General features: G+C 41.8%; 1 protein-coding gene across 1 annotated transcript; it reads right to left on the bottom strand.

The window, feature by feature from the left end:
- Positions 1-7,124: 7,124 nt before the first annotated feature.
- Positions 7,125-14,449, bottom strand: LOC107137328 (cytochrome c oxidase subunit 7A-related protein, mitochondrial). Its single transcript, XM_015479731.2, has 3 exons — positions 14,291-14,449; positions 9,351-9,482; positions 7,125-7,998 (listed from the first exon to the last, which is right to left on the bottom strand). Exons 1-3 carry the CDS (start codon positions 14,360-14,362, stop codon positions 7,858-7,860), a joined length of 345 nt encoding a protein of 114 aa, XP_015335217.1. The 5' UTR covers positions 14,363-14,449; the 3' UTR covers positions 7,125-7,857.
- Between the last annotated feature and the right edge of the window lie 6,244 nt (positions 14,450-20,693).

Here is a 20,693-nt window from a genome sequence, read left to right as displayed (position 1 = left end):
GGCCGGGGCCATATCCATGCCACTCTACAGAGCCAGCCCAACTGCTTTCACCTCAGCTCCTAAGTGACACCGGTCATCCTGCTCTTCCCTCAAGATCCTACCCTTTCCTGGCACCACTTGCTCCAGTGTCTTTCTTTCCCCCGCCTCTTTCCCTCCTAACCTCCTTTTCTCCTTCCCTTCTTTCTTAAAACAATTTTTCCAAAGCGTAACTTACAATAAGGGTTCACAAGTCTGGTGTGTTTGTATATATACGATTTGTACGTCCATGTACTGTCCCCCAGAGGACAGAGAACCTTCCCAGCACTCAGAAGTGGGCCTTGCCACTGTCCAGTCCTCCTGTCAGTACTCCCACAGGACGACTCTCTCACTGTAGATTATGTCTGCCTGGCTTTGACTTCATGTGAATAAAGTTAGTTTGCTCTTCGCGCCTGGCAGCTTTCTGTCCTGACACTCCCATGAGTCGTGACAGGCTCTTCTCCTCGCTCTTCTCCTCACTCTTCTCCCACTCAGGTGGGTACCCCTGAAGTCTGGGGTATCTGAATCTCCTCATTTTACCTCCCGACCAATGTCACACCCACCTAACTTTCAAATGTGAACCCCCAGCCCAGTCCTTGGGCCTCAACTTCACAGCCACTGCCTACTGGATTCCCTGCTGGAGGACTCCCAGCAACAGGGTTTTTCCAACAAAACATTCCCTGCCTTGTTGATCCCCAATCTCCACACCTCCACTCCCCGGAAGCCAGACTATCATCCAGGCTGTCATGCTGGAGCCTCCATCCTCCCCCTTGCTCTGTCACTAGCTTATGTTCCTTAGGCCTTCATAATATCCCTGGGACTCATTCCTCCGCACTCACTGCCATTGCTCCCAGGCCCTTGTTATCTCTCATCATAAATCGTCCCTTCCCGCCAACCTGTCCTCCACACTGGCATAACAGGTTCAAAGAAACCAAGAAGACACTGGATTCAGTGGCTGCCCCCAACACTTACACTTGCTGCTAACCAGCCAGAGTCCAAGTTCTCTTTGGGAAGGACCCCAGGAAGGGTCTTCATGGGCAGGCTGGAGCATCCCACCCTGAAATGATCCTACATTTCCTCTCTCCTTCTCACCCCACAGGCACAGCCAAGATGCACTCATGTGTCAGCATGTCCTCTTTTCACAGGCCAAATGGCCTTCCCCACCAACTCAGGCCACATGCAGTCTAAACAGTATCCCCTGGGGACATCCCTGCCACCCCTCTTCTTGCCTTCCTGGGTCCTGGGCCTGCCTCTGATCTGTTCTGGTGCACTCTGGCTGTGCTCATCATTCTGTGCACCTTGAAGTCCAGGGGAAAAGTCACCCTTCTCTGCTCTCCCCTGCCCACACAGAATCTGCTGTACAGTCAATGAGAACAACTGGCTTGTGCTCCAAAGGTTACTGATGAGGAAGACGGGACAAGCCCCCAGTCTGACAGGGGGATAGGATGACTGGCCTTGGGTAACCTTGGACCTGCTCATGGAAAAGCCCTGCAGGAAAGGACAAACAAGGTACCTGATGATGACTCCATAAGAGAAGTACAGACATACACCAAAAAAAAAAAAAAATACTGTGGGGAACCAGTGACATCAGGAACAACAAGAGCCCAGCAAGACTTCAAGGCACAACTCACAAGGGGCCAGGTCAGCTGGTGGCACTAGCAAAACACAGTCCCAAGCTGCCCAAGTGTGAGGCCAGGGGCACAACTATCTTCTCAAGTGGAGTCAGGCTGTCCCTTCCGTTTCTGTCACCATCCACCCAGATTCCAGACCACACTGAAGTTCCTCTAGGCCCAGAGTGCTGCAAAGCCAGCAAATGTCCCCACCACACATTTGTATTCTCAAAATACATCCATAACAACATGGTCATACAGTATTTCTGAATTTGTCAAGAAAGCAGATCTCACCTCTGGCCTCCTGGGTTCTGGGGCCTGAAATTCCACCTTGAGGAATGCTGCGTTGGCTTAGAGGTTCTGTCTTGGTTGTAACTCATCACATGCATAACTGATCAGGAAAAGAAACACAAAAAACAATGCTTGATGCCCAGGAACAAGTAAATCTCCCAGCAGGGGCACAGGAAGTCCTTACTATGTCATAGTCTTTCTCTTCCCACTTTTGCTGTGGCCACTGGACAGGAGCCTGGGCACGCTGGCTCTTAGGGCACTGAGATTACAGACAGACCTGGAGGAGGACTCACATCCATCACTTGGCAGGAGCAAGGCCACTCACACCCAAGATGCAAAGGATCGGAATGACCTACATCACACTACCATCCAGACCTACCCAAGACTCGCCAGAGGCCATGCCTCCTCAGGACCCAAAACCTCCTCAAGGCAGCCCAAACTCACCTGGGCTACCTATTCCTGAAGTTTATCATCCCTGCCACAGGACACACTGGTCCAAATGACACACCTCAGTCCACCCGCCAACAATGAGGACTTACTGCCGCTCCTGCAGCACGTGTGGCTACTTCTCTGGCTCTGTTCTCTCCCAGTGCTCAATGAATGGTCCCAACTCAGGGAGCGGTGGTAGGCAGGCACACATAAGGTTAGAGAATGATTTTCCAAATGACTGCTTCAAGAGGATGTCATTCCAGAGAAAAGGGAACAGCCACCAACGACAAACAAAGGCAACTCTGTATGATTGTACTTTAATTAGAATGACAACTAATTGAAAGCAATTTAATGTTGGTTCATGAAAGGTTAATGAAATTCATGTTTTAGAGATGTTGAATGCAACACAGACTTAGCCAGAAACTCAAATCTAACCTTTATTCTCTTTAATTATTCGGTCAGAATAATTTCCTGGGAGCAGGTTTAGTCTTGAGATGGTTCTAATTAAACATCAATGAACTTTGAAATCAACATCAACTCATTCAGCTGCAAGTCAATTTTCAAATTAATGTGCTGTATAGCATGGAGGTTTGGTAGCCTAAACACGGAACGGGGGTGGGTATTAATACCATGAGGTATTAATGGATTCTGGAACATCATGCCTCCGGGGGCAAGGCACTTCCATAATCTGTGGGGGCTGAGACTGACTGAGCAACCAGGAAGCATCCCTCTTAGGGCTCCACACGCACAATGACTTAAGCTGGCAGAGCCAGACCTTTGAGCAGACCCTGGGCCCTGCGCCTTCACCCTACCCTTGCCTAACTGCCCCATCCCCATTTCTCTCTCTCTCCTTTTAGGATTAGTGAATGTGTGAAGAGCCCTCTGCCTGATGAGATGCCCTCAGAAAGACCCCAATTTCGGCACATACTTCCTGACACTTCACCCTGGCACCAGGTACATTCCTGCATAGCCTCAACCTCCACTTTTCTGCCTTGGAAAACCCAGGCCCCTAACTTACCTGTTTTTCCTTGTAGCTGTGCCAAGGCCCTACTGCACTGAGCACCTGTCGTCTTCCTAAAACTTTTCCCCACTAACTGGGAGATAAGGCCATCCTTCTTACAGCCCGAGGCTGCTTCAGTTGGCTTCCATGAGAAAGTGATATTTACAGTCAGCAAAGATTCCAATCTGGCTAGAACACACTGGGCAGCGTGAAGGACCCGTGCTTTGGCCCTGAAGTAAAGCCATGTGATGAACAAATGTCAGTGACCAGAGACAAAGTCAGGGCAGGGGAATGCAAGAAGTCCCAGGTAGAATGTGTCAGAACACAAGGGGAAAAAAATGTTATCTAAAGAATAGTGTTCCTGGGCTGGGGCTGGGACTCAGCGGTAGAGCCGCTTGCCTAGCATGCGCGAGGTCCTGGGTTCGATCCTCAGTGCCACATAAAAACAAATAAATAAGATAAAGGCATTATGTCCAACTACAACTTAAATATACACACACACACACACACACACACACACACACACACTATTCTTAGTCATTCTGCTCAGCCCATTCTCCATTAGCATTTTGCAAGCAGTTCCCTTGGAAATCAGCTCTCACAGACCCAGACCTGAACAAGCAACATCTGGTCCCAATCCCAACACAGCCTGCAGCAGCACCACACACCAGCAACTTGGGAGCCACACAAAGGCCAGGAGTTCAAGTTCAAGCTTATGCAAGTGACAGCTGTGAACAGCAGAGGAGACTGCAAATGATCTGTCCACTCCCCTCCTAACTCAGGAGGTGGCTAGTGTGACATGAGCTTTGTTACACCCAGGGACAACCTGCTGTAAAGCAACCAAACGCTACCAGTCACGGACACTTTCACACAGGAACACGTGAGGGCTGGCTATAGAGCTCCTCCATACACCCCTGAGACTCACAGGCACCCTCCAAAGGACCCCGAATATGCTTTTTAAAGTAGTTTCCTGAAATACAATCTCCAGGCTTACTTATCAAAGGCAAGGCTGTTATTCATTTTCGAGGCCCAGGCATCTGAAATGTCTGGGAGGAGAAACAAGGATGATAATCAATGAACCTGACAGAAGACCAAGGGCAAGGCTCCACTTCTCAACCAAATCCTGACATGGGCAGTCTGTGACACATGATCAGTGATGGATCAATCAAAATATCAAGTAAGTTTATCATTCACCAGGACCATACAATGTCAGAAATTCTCACAATCAATTATTAATGCCAAAGGTGTCATCTCTAGCTACTGCTGATCAATGGGTCAGAAAGTGAGAGGTCTGGAAAGCTTCCCACCATCTGAAAAATCAGAAAGATGCCTTGAGGGTTACAAACCTCAACATCATACACACCAGGAAAGCCTACCCAAGCCACACAAAGAAAAAAAAGTAGACAAATAAAAAGTTGGCCAATGTCCTAAAAGCCAAAGCCATGCATTGAAAGCTTCATACCAGTCACAAAGGATGAGGCAGGGAGAGGGAAGGCTAATCAGAAACTGAAAGAAGTCAGGCTGACAGAAAAAGGGAGGGGTAAGTGGTTACTTCTTAAAACAAGTGTAAAGTAGCCACTTTCTATCTTTTTTAAAAGTATTTTTAGGTGTAGATAGGCCCAATATCTTTTAATGTATTTATATGGTGCTGAGGATCGAACCCATTGACTCACACATGCTGGGTAAGTGCTCAACCACTCAGCCAATCCTCAGCCCTTTTTTAGTGTTTAGAGATAGGGTCTTGCTAAGCTGCTGAGGCTGGCTTTGAACTTGCAATCCTCTTGCCTCAGCCTCCCAAGTCTCTGGAATTACAGGTGTATGCCACTGTGCCTGGTTCCAGAAATTATACTTATTGCAATTATTTAAACAGGAAAATTTTTAGATGGCAAGCTTAAATAGGCAAAGGATTAAAGGCATGTGCGACCACACTCAACTCCTATCTGTATTTCTTATTGTGTACTTTAAAAAAATTTTTTTAAAATATATATTTATAGCTTTTTGCTTTTTCTTTTTCCCCCCTTTTTTGGGGGTTGGGGGCAGTTCTGGGCATTGAACCAGGGTTTCAAGCATGTGGAAAGCACTCTACTATTTAAATACATCCCTAGCCCAGTTTTTATTTTTTTTGAAATGAAGTCTTGTTAAGTTGCTGAGGCTGGCTTCAAACTTGCAATGCTCTTGCATCACCATCCCAAATAGCTGGGATTACAGATATCACCAGAGCCTAGCTCTGTTTGCCTATTTAAGCTTACCATCTAAAAATTTTCCTAAATTTAAATTGCAATAAGTAATTTCTGGAGCTGGGCATGGTAGCACACATCTATAAATCCAGCAGCTCAGGAGGCTGAGAACAGGAAGATCTCAGGTTCAAGGGCCAGCCTCAGCAACTTAGTGAGACCTTATCTATAAATAATTACTTACTGGGGATGTAGATCCGTGGTAAACTGCCCGAGTTCAATCCTCAATGATCTACCCCCCAGAAAAAAGAGAAGTATAATTTGTTGTATACTAAATATTGGCTAAACTATTAAATCATTTATAAATGTATTCAGTGGGATATAAATACCACTGCAAATGGATACCTACCTTAATTTAGTTAAAAATATAAATGTCTGGTGGGGATGCAGCTTAGTGGTAGAGCTCTTGCCGAGTATATTTGAAGCTCTGGGTTCAATTTCCAGTACCACAAAAAAAAAAAAAAAAAAGNACTCCAGTATGACTGGTGTTCTTATAAAAAAAAAAAAAAAAAAGCATAGAAAACAAATGTCTATTTGTCTTATTCCATTCTCTGTTGCTATAGCTGAAAACCACAGACTGGGTAATTTATAAAGTCTTTATTCTACTCAGAGTTCTGAAAGCTGGGAAGTTCAAGAGCAGGTAGCCAGGTTATTGAGGCCCTTCTTACTAGTGGGACTGCAGATATCCAAGAAGGGGGGCATCACATGGCCAGACAGCATCCTAGCTCAGGTCTTTCCTCCTTTTCTTAAAGCCACAGTCCCACTGGGTTAGGGATCCATCCTTACAGTCTCATTTAACCTCACTTATCTCCTCACAGACCTCCTCCAAACACCACAGTTTCACCTTCTTAATTACTTCACAATGAGGATTAAATGTCAACATGAGTTTGGATGAGGACATTCAAACCATAGCACTAGAAGGGTCAGAAATTTCTTCTTGAATTTGAATTTCTATTTCATTCTCCCACCTAGAATTTTTACCCCCAATATCGTACCCTAATATTTTAGACTTCAAACCCTTACTGATCCCAGCAACTTAGGAGGCTAAATCAGGAGGATCCCAGGTTCAAGACCAGCCTCAGCAACTCAGCAAGACCCCGTCTCAAAATAAAAAATAAACAGAGCTGGGATGTAGCTCAGTGGTAGAATGGCCCTGTGTTCAATACCAGTATTGGGAAAAGAGGTCACCATCTTTGTTATGGCAAGATACAGATCACCACCTTATATATAACATTCTACCTCTTTCAGCATTAATACACAGTAAGTGAAGTCTACCAGTCATGAAAGCATAGGAAATTAGTGTTTTAAAGTGAATTGTGCATTACAGGTACATTTCACTAAGGAACAAGCAGGAATCTTATAAGGAACCATACGGTAATCATTAATATGCTATTAGACTCCTATTGCTTGACTTTGAGGAACCATTTTATAAAGATTACCTGGTGCCAAATTAAACAAAAAAGAAATTAGATTCAGGTTTAAGATGCCTCTGGTGTCCTCCAATTATTCTGAAAGGTCATTTAATTTAAAAGAACTTCAAACTTGTAATTTTTCATTCACATATTTATTCCATAGTCAAAATAAACCATAATTTAAAGTCATAACAAGTCTTTAAGAGATAAAGTAGAATTTGTGGCACAGATGCATTAACAAGACAGACACCAAAATAAAGTGCAACACTAAACAGGTGTTCTCTGTTCCCGTGATGGAGTACACAACAATTACACATAAAATTTCACTAAAGATCTGGGATGAGGCATATAACCCTTTGAAATAAACTGCCCAATGAATACAGGCAGGCTGCAAATAATTGCTATTAACATTTTGCTGCAAGATGGAAAAATTCCCAAGGTGACTACTGACTCAAACCCCTCATTTCATGAACCTGGCCTTAGATTCCATCTTCCATTCTCAGTCACATCCAAATCCAGAAAGGCTTCTGTGCTCCATGCTTAAAAATGCATTCCCAAGTCCCAGAGGACCTCAGCACAGACTTATGTTAATGAGCCTGTGTGCAACCTTCATCCAGAACCTCCAGGGAAATCAGGAGCTCCAAAACACAGTGCAGTGTGTGTCTTTAAACAATAGTTTTAACTGTCAAATGAGCCTGACATCTGACAGGCCATATGCATTTCATAAGCAAACCAAAATATTGTCTTATCTTTCTCTTTTTTATTTTTTGAAAAAATGTTAAGTAAATCATCCAAGTGGGGGAGGGGACAATGAAATTTCAAAGGGTTTATGCAAAAAAAAAAAAAACAGTCCTCTGTAGCCTAACTTATTTGTTTTTGGGCTGTGAAGCCATATAGAGGGCAATCAGGCAGTAGATGGTCCCTCCCACAGTCAGCGCCATGGTGGTCCGGTAAAGCATTTGGTCAGGAAGGCCTCGTTTCAGATGGACGGGCACGCCATCAGATTTCTTGAAAGCAAAAATTAACAAGGACATGGTTATAAGAAAAAGAGATTACAATTTTAGGCTAATAAAGAACAAATTTGTCTACTGTGAAACTATCCGTAAACATAGAACAATGGAAAAACCCTAATCCATGAGAATGCTCACTGACTAAAACACTATTATTCTCTTTAAAATGTAGCTAAAGTTTATATATCTAAAGTTATTCTCCAAAATAAAGCCTGAAGCAATAGCACACAACATATTCCAAATTTCTAAGGCATTTTTCATATATTACTTAACCAGGAAAAGAGCACTGGGGAGCTTTTTAAAAAGCAAAAGCAATAACAGCTAAACAAAAAGTGCAAGCACTAGAAACGCTCCCCAGGAATCCTATGTTTATAGTTTGGCTTCTGATCATGAGGGAACCAAGTCAGAGCACACCAGTTCAATGTATAGGTTCAAGTCCACTTTGTATTTAACTGTATTCAAATAGTTAAGGTCCCATTTAATAATAAGACTCCACAAGATGTTTAATTCACTAATTTGCAGCCTCCATCATTTCTGCCCTCCTCCACTGATCTCAAGATTCCAAATGCCCCCTTAAATCTTATTTACTAGAAAAAGGGATTGAACTGATCAAAAAGTACTCTCTAAGATGGCCTTAATCTAGACATATTTTTCAGAAGGGGGAAGAAGGAGCAGTAGCAGGCTCTGTCACTCCTATGGCATCTGTGATATAGTCATTTCTCAATTATCTGTAAGCAGATTAAGAATATCTGAAATTTCAATTCTGGCTTCTCCCTGTTCATCAGCTAACCCAAGAGGACCTCCTCTATTTCCATTAATAGCTCACTGAATTTTATTATCAAGCAAGCAAAAAATAATTAAAACTTGTTGCCAAATGTCACCGCATGTGTTACAAACACAAACACAGGCTATTGCTTTCTCTATGCAATGGATGACCAAGAGCCATTCTACTATCTATATAGCTGGAAAGCCTGAATATGTTTAAAAGCTGATGAGAACAGTAACCACCTTTCCCTTTCTTATACGTATCTACCTATATAAATTTCTATTAGTTTCTGACTCAAACTAAAAGCAAGGGAATTCTATTTAAAGAAAGAAAAGGTTGGGGGGCTGAGGCTGTAGCTCAGTGGTAAAGTGCTTGCCTCATATGTGTGAAGCACTGGGTTCAATCCTCTGCACCACATAAAAATAAATAAAGATACTGTGTGTTCATCTACAACTAAATAAATATTTTTTAAAAAGAAAAGAAGAGGTAGGGTAGTAAGCTAGACTAAGACTCAAGTTTCAAAAGGAATTTTTTAAGCCTGTTTATTTCATAGGCTTCTCTATTCCTAAGTGTCATCCCTCACCTGGAAAAACTTCTGTAGCTCTGGAACCTTGTTCTTCCCAGCATAATCATAACCAGTGGGACTAGAGGTCAGTTTAGTCGGTGTGGCAAATATGATTGGGGGTGCTTCTGTGGAAACCACTGGCCTTAATCCCTGCAGAGAAAAAGAGAAAAACAATAAGTTGCAAGTATGTCTGGGCATCTGAACAAAACTTTCAAGGAGCACACTGTCTGGAGCAGCCATTCATCCACACTCGAAGGATAGGAAAGGGATCTCTCCAAGCCTGTATTAATAGTTCTTTAGTTGATCCTCAAACTTTAGACAAAATACCTTAAGCAGTTTTCCCAGAGCAAACTCTATCAAGAACTCCCTACCAGTAAGATAGGAAAGACAACAAAGACCCAATCTCAGCTTCCAGAAATAAATACAGTAAAACATAATTTTTATGAACTTTTGGTTAGACTTCATAAGGGACCTCACTGCCCCTTCTCTCCTCTGGGTGACCTAATGGACTAACACAGTATGTTAGTAACGGACATTAATGTTATGGAATAATAACAGCTAATTATCAATCTGGCTTTTGTTATGTTCCACACTTTACAAGCATTACCTCACTTAGTCCTGTCAGCAACCCATTCCCATTTAACAGAGGAGAAAACTGGATCAGAGAAGGTAACTTGCCTGAAGTCACAAAATGAAAACAAAGAACCAAGTTTTAAAATTCAAGCCTCTATGAAGTCCAGAGCCCTGGCTTTTTGCATTCCACTACTCATACCCTACATTTCCATCAACCATTGCTTAAAAAACACAATCCATTTTGGTCTGTAAGGCATGGCCCTGCATTTAGCGTGTAATACTCAAGTAGAGACAGGGACTCAGGAGTCAGAGATTAAAAAAAAAAAAAAAAAAGAGGCCCTGCTACTGTGATAACAGGCTTTATTTGAATTGGAGAATATTAGGTCCTCCTTTCAATCATTCTGTGAGCTCAATGTATTGTCTCCTAATGATTATTCCACCTTGAATGTAGAAATTTAAAAGTACTTTCTACCAAGCATCTCCAAAATGCAAATTCATGTTTGGACAGGACTCATGTGAAAACATTTTTAGAAAGGATTTTACCTAACTTTGTGTTTGTTGACCCATCCAGTGACTCAAAACTACAACAAAGTTTTTGAGCAGTACCATCTGAAAACGGGAGTATCAACCATATTAACAATTTTAATTCAATATTTCCATTTATAATATTAGAAAAGTTCAGAATACAGAATTTTAAAGTTACCTATAATCTCATTTTATCCTATCAGTAATTGTATATTCTCCCCAATCTTTTTTCATATGCTTATTTGAATAACTTTATTGTCAGGCTGGAGCTGTGGTTAGTGGCAAAGCGCTTGCCTATCCCATGTGAGACACTGGGTTCGATCCTTAGCTTCACATAAAAAAATAAATAAAATAAAGGTATGTTATCTATCTATAATTACTTTAAAATTAAAAAAAAAAACTTTATACTCAAAATATAAAATCCTACATTCAGCTTTTTTCTTTTCTTTCTTTTGGTACCAGGGACTGAACTCAGGGGCACTAGACCACTGAGCCGCATCCCCAGCCCTATTTTGTATTTTATTTGGAGACAGGGTCTCACTGAGTTGCTTAGAGCCTCACTTTTGCAGAGGCTGGCTTTGAACTCAAGATCCTCCTGCCTCAGCCCCTCAAACCATTGGGATTAGAGGCATGCACTACAGCATCTGGTCCTTTTATATTCTACTTTGTTTACTGTGTCTCCCCCTATTTCAATGACAGCCCCCAAGATTCTGGCATGTGTTGTTCATTGCTTCTATTTCCCAAGACTTAGAAAAGCAACTGGCACGAGAGCACATCCACTAAATGTGTGTTTAATGTGTAAGTCAGCTAAGGAAGGCTATAGCTTTACCAGACTTAAATAAACCAAAGTCATGTTCATCAGCACTTGGCAGAGGCTCCACACCTCCCACAGCAAGGATAAAACAACTGAAAGCTGTTCTTAAAGTAAGTGGACCATAAATCAAGTAGAAATCGCAGACTTTACTTTTTAACACTGAATCTCCCGGCTATTTACATAATCCCTACATCCAAAATTGATTAAGGGCCATTCAACCCTAATCATGTACAGTAATTGAGTTCTTCCTAGTCTATTTTTTTTTTAGATGTTGATGGATCTATATTTTATTCATTTATTTATACATGGTGCTGAGAATCGAACCCAGTGCTTTGCACACGCTAGGCAAGTGCTTTACCACTTATCCACAACCCCCGCCACATCTAGTCTATCTGCTCCAAAAAAGAAAAAAAAAAAAAAAAATTGTAGGGGAGAAGTGCTGGGGATTGAACCCAGGACCTCAAAGATGCTAAGCAAGCATTCAACCCGTGAGCTCCCCTAGTCCCTAACTGCTCCAATTATTTTTTTATTTTTAAGGAGAAAGGTAAACATGATTTTTTTCCCAAAAAAGTTGACTGAACCAAAATTTTTGTTCTTCTAATTTTTAGGCTTGGAGAGGAGGGTGGAGAAATAAAAGAATTATCCCAAATTTTTAAATGTTAGAAACCAGTGAAACTTTCACTCTGATTTAGAACTGGAAACTAGTTTCAGTCTGCATTGCCTCATTTTGTTTTTCCTCTTCATGGCGCTGGGGATTGAACCCAGGGCCTTGTGTGACACCCCTAGCCCAATTCTACTAATTTCTAACTGCAAGTTGGACATCAGTGCCTTCAGGTCCCTCTAACACCACACTGAGCATGTCCAAAATTCACCTACCAGCCCATCAGGAGCTCCCTGTCTGTTGAAAGCACCACCATCCTCCCATTTCGCAGTGGTCTTATAGTCTTCCTTCTCCATCCCCAACATCTCTCTCACCAACAAGGACAAACTACTGTAACTTTCTGCATTAAGTTGCTAAGTCCCTACTCATTTCTCACAAAATTAAGTCCTATCATCCTAGCCCCTTCATGATTACCTCTATCCTCCATAGCCAAGCTTATCTTCTCAATGATTCTCTTCCACCCCTTCCCTTTCACAGTTCTCTTTCCCTGGAATATTGTTCTGCCATCCTAGCTAGGAAAATAATTACTGGGTCATATAGTAAAATTATGTTGCCCTTTTTAGAAACTGCCAAACTGTGTTCCAAAGTGGCTACACCATTTTACATTCTCACTAGCAGTGTCAGAGGTTTCTAGTTTCCCTATGTCCTCACCAATACTTCTTGCTATTGTCTTCCTTTCTGATTATAGATCTTCTGGCAGATGTGAGGTAGAATTTCATTGTAGTTTTGATTTGCTTTTTCCTCATAACTAATGATATTAAGATTCTTTTCATATGTTTATTAGCCTTGATTTATTTTTGGCACAGGACACAGAAAGGTAAGGAAAACCTTTTCAACCAACCATTGGAAAATACCCTCCCAACAACTACTTGCCATCAAGTTGACTTACAAGTCTCTGTGCTACTGTTACAGAACCAGCTTTTCCATATCAGGTTATTTAATGCATGTTAGGTTATTCACTTTACATAATAACAACATTACAAATATATTCTTCATTTTACAGTGTGCTAGTGTTCCAAGAAAGAAAAAGTTGAAGTACTCCTCCTAATTAGCAATATCAGAGCACCTATTTGCCAGGACATATATACATTTTACACACACACACACACACACACACACAGGACAGCACCTGTCACAATCACTTTGAAATCTACATTCATAACGTGTACATAATATTGCTCCTTTCTTTCAATGTAGCTTAAGAAATCTTTTAAGTATTTTACTTAGAGACAGGGTCTCACTGAGTTGCTTAGCACCTCATTTTAGCTGAGGCTGGCTTTGAACTCGCTATCCTCCTGCCTCAGCCTCCGGAACTCCTGGGATTACAAGCATGCGCCACCACGCTCAGCTGCAATCATTCTTAAACATTCTTCCCTTGAGCAAGTTGCAGTGCCCCACCAAGAAAAAAAAAAAAAAAAAAAGCAAGAGGCAACAATAATAAAAAATTGTTACACCACCTATCTGTGCCCCTTACTATTCCGGTCAAGTTCTCTAACTGCATATCTCACCAACCCTTCTCACACTCCTCTATGAGAAACGAATGTGATGGTATCTCAGATTCGGCTTCTGGAGAACCAACTATCTACCAAAACCACTAGTCACTTGACACACTTCACTCAATCTGCACTACAACGGGATAAAAATGAGCTCAAAATAAATGAAGTAACTCGGCCAAGGTCACACAACTAAAGCAATACAATTAAGTACTTGAGCCCAAATGTGTACGGGACTCTAAAATACTTCATCTCAAGCTGTAGCATCTGCGAGACATCGGTAGTTCAGAATACTTTTCAAACTACCGAAATAGTGCACCGTCAACCACTTCACAGTGGAGAAAGTGTAACTTCGTTGCATGTAAATTCCCCTGCTACCCAAACATTTGAAGGAATCGGCTCAGTCTCCCAATCATCCGCATCCTGTGAGCCCTGCCACCCCACGGCTTTCCCGGGTGCGGTCATCCCCATCCTCCAATCTCCTGCTGGCCTGAGGCCCCCTTTTGGGCTGTGGCAAGGGGTATCAAAATGAGGTCCGGAAGGCCAAAAGCCAGACTTGTTCAAAAGAGGAAAAGAGCCGAACCTCGAATTCAGGAAGGTTACATTCTGACCCGAGTCATCCATCTTAAACAAGCAACGACCCTAGGGGTCACCTTGACCCCTGCAGTGTGCTACACCGAACTTTTGCACAGGGTCAAGCCCGCCTGAAGGAAGGGCAGCCACACAAGAAGAGCCTCGAGGACCACTGCAAGTCGGCGTGGATAGGTGCTAGGAGCTGTGAACGAACTGAACTGAACCGAACCGACTCGTGGGCAGATGCCTCTCCTGGCGACTGCCTGACCTGGGGATGTGAGCCGCCATTTCTCCTGAGTCGGTGCTATGCGACCCGTACCTGCGGGCTGTAGGCTTCCGAAGCCCATGCTCCAGTTAATTTCTGCGTGAATCCACTAAATTTGTAATACATGATGCTGGTGTCCAGCTTCCCGCAGCCGCTGCCTGCGCGACCGTCCCAGAGAAGGACCCCGCCTCCCCTCTTGTGGTCCCAAGGCGCAAGAGGAAGGACCCCGCTCCTAGAGGCGGGCTGCCTAGAGAGTGCCTAACTTAAAACATGCTTTCTTAAGCGACATTAGGGGAACAGAAGCTGGGTTCGTAAGTCTATGAAAGACAAATCCAGCTCTAAAAGGCATACTGGCTTCTGTGTCGGAGTTTGTGGGAAGTACGACGTTCCTCTTCCCCCTATTTAGATTAAGGCAATACTAAGACTCCTTAAAAAACGCGCAAGCGCCTCGAGGACCAAGTCCAGCAGCAGAGGCACCGCGGCGGTCAGGCGAGGCGGGATCTGGGCGGGGCATGGAGCTGAATGGGCGGGGCCGAGGGCGGGGCAGGACCGAAGATAGCCGAGACTGCGGGCTTCCACCTACCTGGTGGTCTAGTTGAAGCTTTCCCTTCTGTACCAAATTTTGCTTGCTTTTAGTCTTGTTTCTTTCCTCCCGACCTAAATCACCTAGTGAAGCGCCCCGCTGTTTGTCTGCCTAGGAGTAGGGACAGGCGGGCCAGGCTTAACCTGGCAACCTGAGAGGGGCAGCGTCTAAGAACATCTGGAGCACCTGCTGAGAGGCTTTTAGTATCTAGGGCTGTTAGGGGTTTCGCCTCAATATTTATTATTACAAATAGCCTACTGGGCTTCGTGCAGAGGACACACACATAGTGACCTAAAACTTAAGTCGACAAGATGTAAATTTTGCAGTTCCTCACTCTGATCTTGACTCTCATTTGAGTTTTATGGGAATTGGTTGTTCATTCTTTTCCCAAGCTGTGCTCGCTGAGATAAATGCGCTGAAGAGAAGGTGCCTAGAATCATTTGTGAAATCTGGACCTTAAACCAGAAAGATCTGGACTACCTTTTTCGTATATTTCGATGTAGAGGTGTTTTTAAGTCTCCACTATAGGCAAAATATTGCATAAAAGGAGTATACTCAGGATGAAACAAGAATTTCTTCACTAAAGCTCTGATTAGAAAGGCACATTATAGGTGTATTTATAGTGCATTTATGAACGCATGTAGCTAACTGATGAATGCTACTAACATTGATACAGAATTTTCCATTAACTCATCGAATCTTCATAACTACCTTAGGAGGTGGATATTATGATTTCTATTTTACAGTACAGGAAAAGGAGGCCAAGAGAAACGCAGCACCTGTCCCAGGTCAACAATTAGTAGCAGAGTTAGTCATCGAGCTCAAGATTCTGTATACTTAGCTATAACATGTTACCTATAACATTTAGGTAAATAGATATGAATCTGTTCTAAAAAGGGGAGTATCAAGGCTGAGCACTCCAGAGCCATGGTGTACACCATCATCCCACTTTGGCAAGTCTAAGCCCCAAATTCCCAAGTATTCAGCACTACCAATACCCTAGAGAGTAAGATTTCAGCAGATTCATAATATAAACCAATGCAAAGTTGCTGTTTTTACAAAGTCATAATGAAAACAATATGATATTTGAGTTTGAGTCTTATTTTCTCCATGGCTGAATGAGTTAAAACTAATCATTTCCATTTTTGGAGCAGTAATCATCATCATCATCATCATCATCGATCTTTAGTGGTCTAACAATCAACAGTTCATGAATTTACAAAGTTTAAAATAAGTTGCTGATGTTTACCTTTGGATCCTTTTGCTTTTCCATAGTTCTCAACTATATATAAGAATCTTAATTACCACAAACTTTTCTTGATCAATCTAATTTAAATTGAGTAAATGCTACATGTAACAATAAACATTAGCAAGGATATAGGGGAAAGATATACACTCATACATTGCTAGTGGGACTGCAAATTGGTGCAACCACTTTGGAAAGTCGTATGGAGATTCCTCAGAAAACTTGGAATGGAACCACCATTTGACCCAGTTATTCTGCTCCTTAGCATATACCCAGAGGACTTAAAATCAGCATACTATAGTGACATGGCCACATCAATGTTCATAGCAGCTCAATTCATAGCAGCTAAGCTATGGAACTAACCTAGTGCCCTTCAGCCGATGAATGGATATAGAAAATATGGTACATACACAATGGAATATTATTGAACCATAAAGAAGAATGAAATTATGGCACTTGCTGGTAAATCAATGGAACTGGAGACTGTCATGCTAAGTGAAATAAGCCAGTCCCAAAATCCCAAGGGTCAAATGTTCACTCTAATGTGGGGATGATGCTGACTCACAATGGCGGGGGCAGGGGGGGGTTGTAGGGGGTCACCAGACTGGACAGGGTGGAGTAGGGAGAAGGGAGGAGGAATAGGAATGGGAAAGACAGTAGAATTAATCTGAAATAACTTTCCTATGTTCATATATGAATGCATGACCAATGTAACTCCACATCATGTAAAAACACAAAAATGGGAAATTATACTCTATGTATGTATATGATATGTCAAAATACATTCTATTGTCATGTATAACTAAAAAGAACAAAAAGTTTTAAAAATAAAATAAATTAAGTAAATGCTGGAATCCCACATGCCAAGAAGAAAGAATGAGCTTTCTAGCAAATACTGGGTAGAAAGAAAGGTATTTCGTAGAGTTTAGATGGGAAGGGAAAATTAAATTATTTAGGACAGCTCCTTTTCTCCATCCCACTGTCTTCTGGCCATATATTGGAAAAAGAAGGAGAGACTATTTCCCCCAGTTCTTAGCAGCATTAAGGTGTAGCAGCTTCTTGAAGTATAAAGGTGCCTGTCAACGCTGGTTATTTTCTTAAAGTCCCTGCCATCTGATTTTAGATCCTGCAAGACATAAATTAAGAATCCTGAAAATGTTACAACAGCCGGGCTGTTCAGTGGGAGATAAAATGTCAGTAGCAGAGTGTGGGTTGGGATGTCACATGGAGTGGATGATCAAGGGAAGATTTTGTCTCATTTCCCAAATAAAATGCAGCACACTCTTGACAGTACTAAGGCACCCTATTCTCATTCGTATTTGCACATCCCACCCAACATCAAAGATATGATCATTCTTTCTTATCATGATCCCTCAGGTTGTTCCCTAGATCCTATTCTGAGAGAAAGTGACCACGACTCAGAGTGCAGAGGAGCTTGCCAATCGCCAAGTGAACTGAGTGAGTGCAAATGCTGGTGAATCAGACCTCCGCAGCTTCTCCATTTGCAAGGCTGCAGCGCTAATGGCCTCTGGCAGGCTGCTCTGTGAAAGCACTTGAGGAATGGATGGAAAACCGATAAAAATTTTAAGTGGGGTTATACTGAATATAAATAGGAACTGCCATGTGAAATAATTCTTAATTTTTTTTAATTCTCTGATTTCCCCAGAATAGAGTTTTTAAAAATCAACACTTGATGAACATGCAGCCCTTGTAGTAGTAGAGCTGATTCCTTCCACCCTTTCCTGTGTTTTTAGGAAGGCTTGTATATCACCTGGCTTTGGTGTCACCTGTTGGGAGCAGAAATATGAGTCCTAAGCATTTATTTTAGGGGTTTTTACCATGGGAGGGGACATTCAGGGCAGAGGACCTCGAAAGCCCTGCTTTCTCTCATTTTGTTCCTTTGCTGTCAAATCTGCAAACAGAAGATTTTCCTAACCTGGGAAAAGATATGTGGAAAATGGGATACATCTAGTCCGCTGTTCCAGTGAAGTGTTGCCTTCTTTTTTTTTTTTAATTATGGTTTGTGTCTACCCTCTCTGATGGAAAAAAAAAGAGGTAGAGAGAATACATTTTTCCAATACTTAAAACCACTAGTGATCCCCCCTAAGAAACGCATCTCCAGTAAAAAGCAAAATGGAGAGTTAAACTCACTTTATGATACTTAGAAGATGACAACCTGCCGTGCAATTATTCATAATTTTCATGTGGCAGAAATCTCAGCTGTCATCTCCAGTCTTTTTGTCAAAGCCCTATCTGGTGTGGAAATTTTGTCTTTGAAATCTGAAATCCAGTATTATATCAATATTGAAAAACAAACCTTTGGGCTGGGGTTGTAGCTCAGTGGTAGAATGCTCACCTTGCATGTGGAAGGCACTGGGTTTGATCCTCAGCACCACATAAAAATAAAATAAAGGTGTTGTGTCCATCTACAACTAAAAAAAAAAAAATTAAAAAGGAAAGAAAAACAATCCTTTGTTAAAGCAAAGGAGTGGAGGGTCTGAATGGCACATATCTCACCCAAAGGAGGGGAGATGGCAGCTGGGACTGCAGTTGCAGGGACAGCTTTATTGCAGTTCTGGATGAACATATTGACATCAACTCCCTACTCTGACCTTCTCATTGTTGAATGTCAATACAGTGCGTGAAGCTGCCTCACTCTTGTCTGCCTGTTCTTCGTTATATGCAAGTCAAAAGCACATCCACAGAGATTATGGATTTAAGTCAATTTTGACACATTGCATTTCATTTCACTGGTAAAGAAAGGCTGAGGTATGACTCAGAATTTATTTTAAATCATCTTAAATACACTTAATTATGCATAGAAATCCAGAACAAGATTCATGCTACTTTACATTAACATCTATAAAAATACTGTAGATGTAATTGTTGTTCTGTAATTGTTGTTCTGTAGAGAGAATAAAAGGAAAGCAATGACCCTCCCTCATTTGGGGGGAAGGGCTGGATCCTAGTCCCTGAAGAATCTCACTCTCTGCATCGTATATGTTAGGAATGTTTAAACATTTTGTAATAATGAGAATATATGACTTTTGTAAGCCTAAATATACTCGCACAAGTAACACAACATCCTTATAAGGCATAAAAATTATATTTTAAAAATGTTTTCATGTACTTACACCTCAAACCATGAGTTAATTTAGGATATTCTTTAATCACCCCTGAGTAAATATGAAGAACTATTAAGTGACATGCCACGCGACAGGCCCTAAGGAAGGTGACTCAAAGGCCATTCTGCCCATTAGGGTTGACACTACAAGGGTTTTTCACAGGACTATTTGAGAAAGGAATGAATAAATGAAAACAAGAGTGAGCAAATGAATGAACATTACCTCCAAACATTGCCATGGGAATGAACAACCAACCTGGGTAGTTATTTCCATGAGTACTCTGATGGCCATGGAAAGTGGTAATCAAGCAGAAAGGATATTAAAAACCATGCACCTGGGGGCTGGAGATACAGCTCAGTTGGTAGAGTACAAGGCCCTGGGTTCAATCCCCAGCACCACATATATAAATTGTCTTCTGTAGTACTAGAACTTTCTATCTGGATTTTTTTAAAGCAGTGACAAAGCTAGATGGTACATTTGTGTTTAACTTTTTTTAATACTTTTTTTTTAGTTGTAGGTGGACACAATACCTTTATTTTATTTGCTTTTTATTTTTATGTGGTGCTGGGGATCATGCTCACACATGCTAGGCAATCACTCTACCACTCTACCACTGAGCCACAACCCCATGCCTGAACTTTATATCTTTAGAAAAAAAATCTACCTGGGGCTAGAGTTGTGGCTCAGTGGTAGAGCGCTTGCCTAGCACATGTGAGGCACTGGGTTCAATCATCAGCACCATATAAAAAATGAATAAATAAAACAAAGATATTGTGTCCATCTATAACTAAAAAACATTTTTAATGGAAAAAAAGAAAAAAGAAAAAATCTACCTGGACCTATCCAATATGAAAACATGGGATGCTCTGTAGCTCTGTAACCACTTAAAGTCGGTATGTCCAGAATCCTATGGATTCTAAATGCATTAAATTTGTGACCCTAGCTAGTTCCTTAACCTCTCTCTTTCTTAATTTTTTTATGGTACTGGGGACTGAACACAAGATCACTTTGCCACTGAGCTACATCCACAGCCCTTTTTATTTTGAGATAGGTTCTCCCTAAATTGCTTATGACCTCACCAAGTTGCTGAGGCTGGCCTCAGACATGGAATCCTCATGCCTCAGCCTCCCTAGTGCACACCAACTCCTTAGCCTCTCTGGAGCATAGAATAAAAATTCCAATTTAACAGGTTGATTGGAAAGGATTAAATGAGATGAAATATGCCGGAAAACCTTAAAAAAGATATGTAAATATGAGGATGTGCATATGAGAAATAATGTTGCATAAATAATAAAACTGGATCTAAAGTCACTGATATAAACCAAAATTAATTTAGTATGATGAAAAGCATTAGAATTTTCATTCTATTAGCGTTTGTGTTTGTGTACAGTTAGCTGGTTATAATAAAATGTAACCTAATACAGGCATGGTGGTGCACATCTCTAATTCCAGCAATTCAAGAGACTGAGGCAGAAGGATCAAGGGCAGCCTGCACAATTTAGC

This window comes from Marmota marmota, unplaced genomic scaffold, assembly GCF_001458135.2.
Source record: "Marmota marmota marmota unplaced genomic scaffold, marMar, whole genome shotgun sequence".
Classification (NCBI taxonomy): domain Eukaryota; kingdom Metazoa; phylum Chordata; class Mammalia; order Rodentia; family Sciuridae; genus Marmota; species Marmota marmota.
The sequence above is the reverse complement of the archived record's forward strand: the minus strand, read 5'-3'. Positions and strand labels throughout refer to the sequence as shown.

What these genes read in the sequence shown, in the direction of transcription:
- LOC107137328 (XM_015479731.2), bottom strand. Translation starts at nt 14,362, where the DNA reads ATGTATTACAAATTTAGTGGATTCACGCAGAAATTAACTGGAGCATGG. An exon ending in CGGAAGCCTACAGCCCGCAG is followed by an intron (nt 9,483 to 14,290) that starts GTACGGGTCGCA and finishes TTTTCTCTGCAG; the next exon opens with GGATTAAGGCCAGTGGTTTC. An exon ending in AGCTACAGAAGTTTTTCCAG is followed by an intron (nt 7,999 to 9,350) that starts GTGAGGGATGAC and finishes TTTGCTTTCAAG; the next exon opens with AAATCTGATGGCGTGCCCGT.